The 10,923-nt window shown below is 38.1% G+C and overlaps 5 protein-coding genes across 5 annotated transcripts; 4 read left to right on the forward strand and 1 right to left on the reverse strand.

Annotated features, from left to right (window-relative positions):
- The first annotated feature begins 574 nt into the window (after positions 1-574).
- Positions 575-1,179, forward strand: LOC129792149 (reactive oxygen species modulator 1). The gene is made up of 2 exons (XM_055830937.1): positions 575-920; positions 994-1,179. The coding sequence occupies exons 1-2, from the start codon at positions 787-789 to the stop codon at positions 1,100-1,102; spliced, it is 243 nt and encodes an 80-aa protein (XP_055686912.1). The 5' UTR covers positions 575-786; the 3' UTR covers positions 1,103-1,179.
- Positions 1,170-2,218, reverse strand: LOC129792139 (MIP18 family protein galla-1). The gene is made up of 3 exons (XM_055830923.1): positions 1,759-2,218; positions 1,434-1,697; positions 1,170-1,360 (listed from the first exon to the last, which is right to left on the reverse strand). The coding sequence occupies exons 1-3, from the start codon at positions 1,925-1,927 to the stop codon at positions 1,263-1,265; spliced, it is 531 nt and encodes a 176-aa protein (XP_055686898.1). The 5' UTR covers positions 1,928-2,218; the 3' UTR covers positions 1,170-1,262.
- Positions 2,219-2,365: 147 nt separating this feature from the next.
- Positions 2,366-6,842, forward strand: LOC129792104 (maternal protein exuperantia). Its single transcript, XM_055830876.1, has 4 exons — positions 2,366-2,498; positions 2,683-3,130; positions 4,929-5,857; positions 5,920-6,842. The coding sequence occupies exons 2-4, from the start codon at positions 2,718-2,720 to the stop codon at positions 6,162-6,164; spliced, it is 1,587 nt and encodes a 528-aa protein (XP_055686851.1). The 5' UTR covers positions 2,366-2,498; positions 2,683-2,717; the 3' UTR covers positions 6,165-6,842.
- A 364-nt stretch (positions 6,843-7,206) lies between these two features.
- LOC129792114 (DNA methyltransferase 1-associated protein 1) lies at positions 7,207-9,018 on the forward strand. Its single transcript, XM_055830892.1, has 4 exons — positions 7,207-7,294; positions 7,482-7,585; positions 7,646-8,765; positions 8,839-9,018. Exons 2-4 carry the CDS (start codon positions 7,482-7,484, stop codon positions 8,929-8,931), a joined length of 1,317 nt encoding a protein of 438 aa, XP_055686867.1. The 5' UTR covers positions 7,207-7,294; the 3' UTR covers positions 8,932-9,018.
- Positions 9,019-9,419: 401 nt separating this feature from the next.
- Positions 9,420-10,112, forward strand: LOC129792147 (vacuolar ATPase assembly integral membrane protein VMA21). Its single transcript, XM_055830934.1, has 2 exons — positions 9,420-9,534; positions 9,620-10,112. The coding sequence occupies exon 2, from the start codon at positions 9,625-9,627 to the stop codon at positions 9,985-9,987; it is 363 nt and encodes a 120-aa protein (XP_055686909.1). The 5' UTR covers positions 9,420-9,534; positions 9,620-9,624; the 3' UTR covers positions 9,988-10,112.
- The last annotated feature ends 811 nt before the right edge of the window (positions 10,113-10,923 follow it).

Genomic DNA, 10,923 nt, shown 5'->3' on the forward strand with positions numbered 1-10,923 from the left:
ACATGAAAACCCACAGGATCACAAAATTAAGACGTTCGACGATTCCCAAACAAAGACACAATTGACCACTGAGGAAGACGCACAGTAGCGTCGAAAGCTCTGGCCCCTAAAATTGAAAGGATGCGTTTGGGTTGACCTACCGTCCTTTGGCTGACGCAATCGGAAGGATTAATCCTACAACACCAAAAAGAAAATTACTTTTCCAGGCCTCTTCAGAGATCTTTCAGACTATATTTTCTTGAACAACAAATTCTTTGTGTTTCTTTTCTAGAACGACAATAAAACGATTTAAAAACATCCATCTGTAAAAATCTTACAACTTTTCAGTTGTAAGAAAAGAAAAGAAAAAATTTTGTCAGAATATACCCCGAAATTGAAGATTTTCTATGCTTCTAACAAAGTTTTCTAATTTTTCACCGTGTCTGTCGGTTAAAAAACGGAAAATTCGTTTGAAATTACAAAAATCAGTGACTTTGAAAGGTTTAAAAACGCCCACTAAATCATTTGATATCTTATTTGGTGTGATTCATGAATGTACTCTTCTCTCTTATTGAAAGAATTACGCGAGAAGAGTACATCCGACTTTAAGAGAATTTTGTAATAATAATTTTTTTGACGTAAATCCCAAAATTTCAGAGAAAATTGCATTTTTTCGATAGTTGGAAGTGAAAAATCCACCTGAAAAGCATCAGAGATTGCGGAGGAACTCCTTGGGAATCCATCTGAGTAGAAGGAATTTGCATTTATCCAAGGATTAAGGTTGGAAATAAGTAAAATTGGGGAATCATGCCGGTTCCATCGGGAGTTTATCATTCATCTTCCGGACCTTCCTGCTTTGATAAAATGAAGACTGGCTTTGGGATTGGATTCTGCGTTGGCCTAGCCAGTGGGGCACTCTTTGGTGGCTTCTCTGCTCTCAGGTAAATTCACAAATTGAGGTTAAGTCTCCCTTTTCTTCTGCACGGAATAACGAGAGAATTTCCCTCATTGCAGATACGGATTGCGTGGCCGGGAGTTGATAAATAACGTGGGGAAGGTGATGCTACAGGGCGGAGGCACATTTGGTACATTTATGGCAATTGGCACGGGAATACGGTGTTGAGAACGTCTCCAATGGAAAGAAATCACCTTTAGTTTGTAAATAAATGAGGAATTAAAAGTTTTTGGGCTTCAAATCTAGAGAGAATTTTATCAAAAATATACAATCTACAGGGAAATTTATGCACCACCAGGATTACCAAGACCAGGAAGAAGGATTGCGATTACTGCTCCTCACTTATGCACTTCTCAACGAGCTCACGTAAATTGGGATTCTCCATGGCTGCTGCTATTCGTTCTTTATCGTTGATTTGTTTGTTGACTGACCCCATGAAAAGAGAGAGGGATTAATTAGCATTTGGGCATTCTCTGGGTGTCCTGCCATTGATACTTACTCTCCTCCTCTGTTGTGTGTGCCCCCTTCCTGATGAAAATATCCAATTTGAGTCTGTGCGGGATGTTCCGTTCAATTTTCACCCGGATACACAGCCCAATGAGCGTTGCCAGGGAACAGTGGGGTACTGTTGGGTTAAATTCCACCCGCACCACTTGAACATTGTTCGCTGTGGGCTCCTGCACGAAGATCCCATCCTCGTACACCACATTCAAGTCCTCCAGTGTTTGTGGTTTCTCCGGATCTCGGATTGTTCGCAAGAAATCTGCAATTCAGACACCAACTCATACTTTAAACATGAACCTGGATGCTCCCAGGAAACTCACCGTAGATCGTATCGCGCAGATCATCATTATTCTGATAGCCAAGATCACAGAGAAGTGCCTCCTGGGCCACGGGAACAGAATCCCTGGACGTTGAGGGCGTTCCTGCGTCACGATTTCCACTGTCAGACTCGGAAATCCTCCTCAGGAATGACAAGACCTTCTGTGCCATCCCAAAAAATCACGAAAACTAATTTTTCTCAAAGATTTTCTTGAATTCTTAATTTTTTCATGAAAACTCAAAAATGTAAACAAGATTTTGTGTCTCGTTCGCACTTATACTGATTTTGTATTTTCCATCTCACTCGAGTCCTGTGCTCAAAATTTTCCGTCGTCAATGAATGTCAACTGATTTTATATTTTCCAATTTTCATGTTTCACCATCAATTGACGGAGTGTCGCCTCCTAAGTCTAGAAAACTTCATCCGACGGGGAAATTCGCTCAAAATTGGTGGAAAATTGTGAAAAACCTTCAGTTTGAGTGAGACAAACTGCGGTAAAGCAAGTGAGACAGATAGAGGAAATGGTGCGAATGAGATAGACAAAATCACATTTCGTCTCACTCACACGGAATTCTCATTGCTCAATGCGCCATCTGCCGCCTACTGTGGTGGATATAAAAACAAATGCAGCAACGGTAATTTTTCACTTTTCAGTGAGATTTCCAACAGAAGTCACTTCTGGACGCATTAATCCCAAATCCAGTGCCTTTGTGCGCAAGGAAAAATCCCAGTTTTCAATTGGTAAGTTAATCATCTGCTAAAATCTCGTTAATCCTTCCTTGAATCCTTCGAAATTCCCACCAAGGAGCAAAATCAGCGAATCCTGGAGCAGAGGATTCGGGGATTTTGTGAAGAAATTCTTTGTGAAACCTTGTGGAGAGCTTGAAAATGTGCTCTAAACGTGTCTTCCTCTCTTCTTCCCAAGATATTCAACAAAGAGACAGAGAGATTGAGAAGAAAATGGTTGGACAAGTCGGAACATCATCAGGAGGATCCCTTCCGGAAGGGAAGTACACCATTGTCAGTGTGGACATTGATGCCACAGGACGGCGATTAATCGATGAAATCGTCCATTTGGCTGCCTACACACCGGATTCTGAGTTCTCACAGTACGTTATGCCGTACATGAATCTCAATCCGGCAGCCAGGCAGCGGCATCAGGTGCGCGTAATCACCATCGGCTTCTTCCGGATGCTGAAGAGTATGCAGACGTACAAGGTGATGAAGACAAAGCCCGAATATGCCGCCCTTGTGGACTTTATGCTGTGGCTGGAGGAGCAGAAGGCACGCAATCCCGACTCCAAGGGCATCATTATGCTCTACCATGAGCAACGGAAATTTGTGCCCTACATGCTCCTGGAGGCGCTCAAAAAGTAAGTAGCCCCCACATTTTTTTTCCTTTGTTCATTTTCTTTGTTCCGGAAGACAAAATCAGTTTGCTGGGATTTGGGGGAAAAAAATTTTAATAGAGAAAAATGGATTGAAAACGCGAAGGGAACGGTTCTTGCGGAGAGAAATGTTATCTGAAGGTCAGAAGATTCACATTTGTGATCTCTTTGAAGTTCTAGTTAGTTGGGATTTACAGTTGGGACACTCTGGGGCTTCCAGGAGGGAACAATTGGTTCAATTTCATTTAATTTTGTCAATTTTTCAACGATTTTTTATCTCTTTTAAATCAATTCTTTCAGTGTTTTATTAAATTAATTTTTTTTTAATGATTTTTTGAACATTTTTTTTATCTTTAGAATTTCTTGAAATAATTCGCGAAACAAAAAAAAACATTTAATGTTTCTGAATTGATAAAAATTAGACAATTTTTTAATTTTAGTTCTTTTTTTTAATTCTTTGCTTTATTTTTAAAAAGCTTAAAAAGTTGAATTTATTTTGTAAAATTATAAAGAATTCGTTTTCTTTTTTTCTTTTTTTTTTTGTTTTTATATTAAATTCCTTTTTGTTTCATTTATGACGGTTTATTTCTCTCAAAAATAAGAAAAAAAAATTAAGAAGTTTTTAAGGAATTTGAATTTGTTTTGTGAATTCCTTTTTTTCCTTAATTCTTTTATTAGTTTCAAATAATTTAAGAAAATTTTATAGAATTCTTGCGCTTTTAAGAGCTTGTCAAAGTATTTACAGAGAACTTAAGATTATTTTTTAATTATTTAGAAATTTCTTTTAAAGTTATTTGCAAAAAAATATTTTAAATTTGTTAACATTTTTTTAAAGTTAGAAATTTTTGAGAAATATTTTTTTTAACTTGAAGGATTTAAAACATTAAAAATATTATTTTTTTGTTTGAAAAATACTTAAAAAGCTTTAAGGATTCGAAACCCTTGTCTTTAGTAGAACATTAAGAATTTTAAGATTTATAGGATTTAAATTCTATTGATTAAATCACTAAAACTAAAGGATTTGTAAATCCTTAAACAATATATCTTTGAGAAATTTATAATTTTTAACCCTTTTATTGCAAAATTAATTTAATAACAAAGTCTTTTAGAAAAGGAAAAATCCTAAACTTTAGGAAATTTTTTTCTTTAATTTTCCTTCAAATTTCTCAAGGGGTGTTTAGCTGACGAATATTTTGGTTATTATGACGAATCAACCGAATATTTACGAAGATTAGAATATTTTAATTCTAATAAATATCGCTTGCTAAAAATTGAATTAAAAGTTAACCCTTTTCGGCTTGAATTTACTACTATTTAGGCTTTAATTAAAAAACTACAATTAAGCTTCGTAAGATTAAAGTCTTTTTAGGTTTGAAAACCAAATAATACTTTAAGATTCAAATTTAACACGTTTCAGGTTGAATTTACTACTTTTCAGCTTCAATTGACTACTTTTTTTATCCTTTCTAAGCCTGAATTAAAAACAATTTTTTTTTTAAATTTTTGTTCTCTAATCTCTGCCTTTTTAGTGCTGAAATGAAAACCTTTAGAGGCTTGAATTTAGCACTCTTTGGGTCGAATTTACTATTTTCGGCTTGATTTTAATCCTTTTTAGGCTTGAATTAAATACTTTTAAGGCTGATGCTCCTCAATCTTTGCCGTTTTTTTAAGACTAAAATAAAATATTTTGATTTCTTTAACAAATAATCCGAATATTTGCGATTATCCGAATAATTTTCTTCAGATAATCACCCAAATTATTCTTTCAATTATTTCTTGAAAGGTACGACATGCTCCCACGCTTCAAAACCTCCGTTGTAGGCTTCACAAATGTCTACCCATTGGCTGAGAAGGAATGTGGGGTGACTTTGAAGTATTTCACCCTGAAGGAACTCAAGAAGGTCATCTTGCAATGCGATGAAGATGACAGGAATGAGTTTGAGGGTAGTGCCAAGGTACGCTCAAAGATTGCCTATGATGTGTCGAAGGTGTTGGCAAATAAACCATCTGCAGCTACTGTTGAGGTGAAGAAGGAAGATGTTGCTGAAGCTGCTGCTGCTGCTGCGGTGCAGCAACCGGAAGCAGCTGTTCAGGAGAATTGTGTGCAAGAGCAGGAAGGTCAGGAGGCGAAGCCAGAGCAACAGGAGCAGCAGGAGCAACAAGTTGAGGGAGATGGAGAGGCTAATAAGGTGGAGGAGGCTGCTCAGGAAGCAGTTGAAACTCCCTCTGTGCCTGAGACGCAAGAGGAGAAGAAACCAGCTGTTGTGCCCGTTGTGAAGGAGGCAACAACGGAGAAGGAGCGAACAGCTGTCTTCCATCGTGTTATCACGGGCATGGCGACGACAATTGACGAGAATCTCCAAGAATTGGGTGGGCAGCAAACAATTCTGGACAGGCAGAATTCTCTGAGGACAATTTTTGTCAACTACTTCAAGACGACTCTCTACCATCGTGTGAGGGGTGTCACCTTTCGACGTGTCCTGGCGGAGCAGGGCTTCGACATGACAAAGCTCCAGGACATTTGGGGGAAGGAGAAGCGCGATGGCATCAGGGTGGCCGTTGCGGGGCTGCGGGAGCTCAAGGAAGATGACAAGAAGGAGCTAACAGATCTCCTTGATTGTCATTTTGACCCAGAGAAACAACCAATTAAGCCAGTATCCCGCAAGACCAATAAGAGACGCTTCCAGAGGAGACAAACTTCAAGGATTTCACGTAAGTTTCATTGAAAGATTTTCTTTTTAGGCAGAAATTCATTTTTTTTTTGATTTTTTCAGCGAGGAAGCGAAATGTTCAAAAGGGAAGAAACAACAATCAGCAGCACCACAATGGGGAGAATCATCAGGGGAACCACAACAACAATAACTATCAGCAGCATGGCAATAATCATCAGGGTGGTCGCAATCAACGTGGAACACCACAGAAGCGCTTCACTGAGCACAAGGAAATTACCCTGACTGGAATGAAAATTGATGAATTTTCCTCAATGGCAGCTGCTGCAGCACCTCCAGTTGTTTCCTAAGTATTTAACTTTTTTTTAATTCCCTTTCCTCCTTTTTTGTCGTCCTGTGTTGCATTCCCGGACAGGAAGAAAAGAATTGAGGTAAAGCACAAGAAAACAAACAAACAATCAAAAATCAATTTTCTCTCTGCAAAGAAAAATGGCAAAATTCTCCCTGATATGATTACAAAAAAAAATGAATTAATGATAAAATTAAATTTTTCCTCTTTGTTGCGCCTTTAAGCGCTAAAAGAAATTGGAATTTTTGTCAATTGAAAAAAAAAATGAAATAATCTTAAAAATAATAATTCTGAAAATTGAGTTTATTGAATGATGAAAAAGAAAAGAAAATCTTCCCAATATTTTCCCGGGGTTATTTGTAAAATAATTGTCTTATTATATTTTTTTTATCACATTGATTTGTTCTTTTGGCAAATCAGTCTGGTACTTATGCAAAAAAAATGATTAATAATTCTGTTGAATTTATGAGAGAGAGATGAAAAATCTTTAATTACATTCATTGAATGGAATTTAATATGAAAAAATATTCTTTAAAAAGAAAAAATTGTGATGATAAAAATGATTTATAAATAATGAATGAAATGATGAAGAAATATTTTTTGTAAAAATGCGGAAAAATGAAAATGGAAAAAAAGGAAAACGATTAAATAAAAATTTGCTTGAAGAACTAAGAAAAAATGTTTTATTTTCTGAAAAACTCTTTAAAATAATTTTGTGTTATTTTTGTTCTTGAATTTTTATCAAAAATAAATCTAAATTGAGATTTTTGGAGGAATTTTATGAGTTGTGTTTAACAAAATTTCAATTTAAAATCAAATTTTTCGTGATTTTTTATTGAATTTTTGAATTGTTATTGTTTTTTTAAGGAAAAAAATTATTTTCATTTTTCTTAGGAAAGCTCCTCGTTTTTCTTTCATGAAAAGCTCCAGGAAAAGCGAAAGAAAACCAAAAAGCTTTTTTTCCAAGATTTCAATTTTTTGGCGGACTTTTTTTTATATTTTTGGAGGGAAGCGATTGCAGCGCCATTCATTCTTCTTTTCACCACATCTGGCACTTGCAGCAAACTTCAGTGAATTACTAGAGAGTTTGTTTACAAAAATCACAAAAATATTTATTCTTGTTTTTTAAAGGTAAATATGATTTTTTAACATTGCAAAATAAGTTTATACCCTAAATTAAATTCTAGAAATGAAATATTTTAATTAATCAATGTTAGAACATTTAATTTCTGGGTAGAATTTGACAAAAAATATTTTATAACCTCAAAAAGAAAAACAAATTCTGCAAAATTTTCATTTTCCTCGGTTTTCCTTGTAGATGTCGAGTGATGTGCGTGATATTCTGGAGTTGGAGCGCCCCCCGACTCCAGAGGTGACCAAGGAGGCTCTTCTCAGCTCCAAGAAGAAACACAATCCGGAAAGGTGAGTTTTGTTGGAGTCTCCCGGAAGGGGTTGAGAAGTTAAATTTTGCTCAATCTTCAGGGCAAAAGCAATGAAACGTCCAGAAGGAATGCACAGAGAGGTCTTTGCATTGCTGTACAATGACAATAAGGACGCCCCACCGCTCCTTTCTACGGATACGGGTGGCATTGGGACGGGGTATAAGCAGGTGAAGGCACGTCTGGGTATGAAGAAGGTGCGCAAGTGGCATTGGGCACCGTTCTCAAATCCCGCCCGAACAGATGGGGCTGTTTTTCATCACTGGAAGCGCCTCTCGGATGAGGCTAAAGCTTACCCCTTTGCCCAGTTCAATAAACAACTCAGTATCCCCACGTACACAGCAGCGGAGTACAATACGAACCTCCGGACGAATCAGGCAAAGTGGTCGAAGCCACAGACGGATCACTTGATGGATTTGGCAAAGAGATTTGATTTGCGCTTTGTCGTGATGGCAGATCGATGGGACAAGGAGACGCATGGGCTGAAATCGGTGGAGGAGCTGAAGGAGCGATACTACGAAGTTACGGGGATTCTCAGTAAGATCCGTGGAACGCCCGATAAGAAGGTCTATGTGTTCGATGCGGAGCACGAGAAGAAGCGCAAGGAGCAGCTGAAGAAGCTCTTTGAGCGTACAGCCAAGCAAATTGAGGAGGAACAGATGCTCCTGAATGAGCTGAAGAAGATTGAGGCACGCAAGAAGGAGCGCGAGAGGAAGACGCAGGACTTGCAGAAGCTTATCTCGCAGGCAGATCAGCAGGGAGAGGTGCCACAGAGTACCCCGTCCAATAGGAAGCAGGATAAGAAGTTGAACAAGAAGAAGCAACAGAGTCAGCTGAGACCGTCAAAGGTGGATTCCGTTGTGAGTGCCGTGGAGTCGGCGGGGATAAAGTTTACAGATCTCCGGGGAACTGGAGTGTCACTGCGATCGCAGAAGATGAAATTGCCGGCGAATGTGGGTCAGAAGAAGGCAAAGGCACTCGAACAGGCGATTCAGGAGTTCAAGGTGGATCCCACACCACCGCCCACGGAGGAGATTTGCCTGGCATTCAATGAACTCCGCTCAGATATGGTGCTCCTGTGTGAGCTCCGTACTGCCCTGGCGACGTGCAACTTTGAATTGGAGAGTCTCAAGCATCAGTACGAAGCTGTTTGTCCGGGAAAGGTAAGAAAAAACTTTTGAAGATATTCCCGGAATGTTTGTGAATTGAATGAAATCTCTCTGTTCTCCTCGATAGACCCTCAACATTCCAGCATCGTTGGTAACACCGCCAGAGGACACAAAACCAGCTGAAAATGTAATTGATGTCGTTGGTTCGCCCCATCCCTGAAAACTTCCATGGAAAGCTCAACTTATGCGGCTTTCAACTGATCAAGGTAAATACAAAAAAAAGAAATGAATAAATGTGTGAAAATTATGATTTTTATTCTCCTTCCTGGCTCATAAAAATGCATAAAAATTGAGAAAGAAAGGATCCGTTCGCGATGCAATTTGACACAGAGACTCCTGATACCAGGCTGTTTTCACAAACGACATTCATTTTCCGCCCAGAGCCCGTCTTTGTAGCGCCCCCATATAAAATTCATATTTTTGACTAATTTTTGAATTTGGCGCCCTTTTTGGTACATTTTCTTGAAGAGAAAATGAGATGGATGCATTTCACCGCTATCCGTCTCCCTCACACTTTTAGTTTTTCGCAATTTTCTCGCGTTTTCCACCGAATCTTCCGGGGAAAATTCTAACGTTAATTGAACATAACCTACAAAAAATAAATAATCTCAAAATCTCTTTTGCGTCGACAGCGCCTCTGTGTGCAAAATGAGAAAAGAGTATCATGTGATTTGGAGGATTTGGAGTGAAAATTGACATAAAAAACATTGTTTTGTTTACAATTTTTCCAAGTGAAAATTAAGCATTTTTCCACCTTTCCTAGGTAAGTAATCGCGTGAAAATTCATTGGGAATGTGTGGAGAGTCAAATTTCATTGGAATACCTAAAATAATTGTATTAATTTGTAGAGAAAATGGCATTTGAAAGTACAGGCAAAGATTCACTGAATGTCCAGGAAGAAGTTGATGAGGAAGAGCCCCTGAGCCCGGAGGAGGAGCGAAAACGCAACAAAGAGACATCAATTGCCCTCTTGACACTCTTCTTCTTCAGCCTGTTGATGTTCACCCTGCCTTTTGGGGCATTCTACGGGATGAGAGATCTCCTGTCGACGCGCTTCCACATTGATGGCTTCGAAAATACCTGTTGGTCCGTCTTAGCGGCAGTAATCACAGTCAATGCAATCATCATTGGGTTTGTCTATGTGGCATTCAGGGATACGGTGCGAGAGATTGCCGAGGATAACAGTAAACGACGAGAGGAGAAGAAAAAGAAGTGAAGCCATCAGTTTTTTATTTTTATTATCGCGCGACAAGAGAAAAATTCCACACCCCATTTGTAATTCCATTTAGGTTGAATTAAATTACACTCCACCACGGTATTTGGCGTAATTGTCTCACCGGATTCTTCGTCATTTTCATTGTAAAAGAAAAAAAAGGAGACGAGAAAAATGAGCAGTGATTGTTGAGGGAAACGCCCAAGGTTTATTATTGAGAGAGACGAACGCACGGACTGCTAATTAGAAAATCAAATGCGAAAGCTCTAATTTTCCTAATGCCCCATTTTACTGCTTTCACCGCATTTTGTATTATTATTGTACCAGTAAAACCTTCCCCGCATCTCCTTCCACTTGCAAATGGTGAGTTGTGGGCGTGGGAGAAGCCACAAGTCACCGAAATAAAGTCTGACACCATTGTCGCCCAAAAGGAGCGTGTGATGCTTGTTAACCCATGAGTGTTGGACCTTTGGAGCTAATTGAAAAGGTAGTGGCGTAGTCAGGGAGGGTATTTTGGTACAGAAAAGTCCCTTAAGGTTTGAGCAGTTTTGGTTTCTTTTCATTGTAAGTTTAAAAAATATATTTTTTCAGACAAAAGAGTTGTTTTTAACGTAATAAAAAAGTCAAACGTTAGGAAAAATGTCAAACATTAAAAAAGAAATGTTAAACTACAAAGAAGAAAGGAGAACTTGAGTTAAAAATCGTCATTGAAAATAGATTTCAAATGTAAGAAAAAGAACATTGAACGTTTGAGAATAAACGTCAAAATAAAAAGAAGAAACGTCAAAATTGTCAAATCTTAGAAATGTCAAACTTGAGAAAAAGAACGTTAAACGTTCAAAAGAAAACATCGAACGTTTGAAAACAAAACGTCAAACATTAGACGATAATCGTAAATTGTTAGAAAAAAATACAATTTTGAGAAACGTCAAACAAAAT

The sequence above is a fragment of the Lutzomyia longipalpis genome, chromosome 3 (genome assembly GCF_024334085.1).
Source record: "Lutzomyia longipalpis isolate SR_M1_2022 chromosome 3, ASM2433408v1".
Lineage (NCBI taxonomy): Eukaryota > Metazoa > Arthropoda > Insecta > Diptera > Psychodidae > Lutzomyia > Lutzomyia longipalpis.

What these genes read in the sequence shown, in the direction of transcription:
- LOC129792104 (XM_055830876.1), top strand. Translation starts at nt 2,718, where the DNA reads ATGGTTGGACAAGTCGGAACATCATCAGGAGGATCCCTTCCGGAAGGG. An exon ending in CTCCTGGAGGCGCTCAAAAA is followed by an intron (nt 3,131 to 4,928) that starts GTAAGTAGCCCC and finishes ATTTCTTGAAAG; the next exon opens with GTACGACATGCTCCCACGCT. An exon ending in ACAAACTTCAAGGATTTCAC is followed by an intron (nt 5,858 to 5,919) that starts GTAAGTTTCATT and finishes TGATTTTTTCAG; the next exon opens with CGAGGAAGCGAAATGTTCAA.
- LOC129792147 (XM_055830934.1), top strand. Translation starts at nt 9,625, where the DNA reads ATGGCATTTGAAAGTACAGGCAAAGATTCACTGAATGTCCAGGAAGAA.
- LOC129792139 (XM_055830923.1), bottom strand. Translation starts at nt 1,927, where the DNA reads ATGGCACAGAAGGTCTTGTCATTCCTGAGGAGGATTTCCGAGTCTGAC. An exon ending in TCTGCGCGATACGATCTACG is followed by an intron (nt 1,698 to 1,758) that starts GTGAGTTTCCTG and finishes TCTGAATTGCAG; the next exon opens with ATTTCTTGCGAACAATCCGA. An exon ending in ACACACAACAGAGGAGGAGA is followed by an intron (nt 1,361 to 1,433) that starts GTAAGTATCAAT and finishes TCATGGGGTCAG; the next exon opens with TCAACAAACAAATCAACGAT.
- LOC129792149 (XM_055830937.1), top strand. Translation starts at nt 787, where the DNA reads ATGCCGGTTCCATCGGGAGTTTATCATTCATCTTCCGGACCTTCCTGC. An exon ending in GGTGGCTTCTCTGCTCTCAG is followed by an intron (nt 921 to 993) that starts GTAAATTCACAA and finishes CCCTCATTGCAG; the next exon opens with ATACGGATTGCGTGGCCGGG.
- LOC129792114 (XM_055830892.1), top strand. Translation starts at nt 7,482, where the DNA reads ATGTCGAGTGATGTGCGTGATATTCTGGAGTTGGAGCGCCCCCCGACT. An exon ending in AAGAAACACAATCCGGAAAG is followed by an intron (nt 7,586 to 7,645) that starts GTGAGTTTTGTT and finishes CTCAATCTTCAG; the next exon opens with GGCAAAAGCAATGAAACGTC. An exon ending in AAGCTGTTTGTCCGGGAAAG is followed by an intron (nt 8,766 to 8,838) that starts GTAAGAAAAAAC and finishes TCTCCTCGATAG; the next exon opens with ACCCTCAACATTCCAGCATC.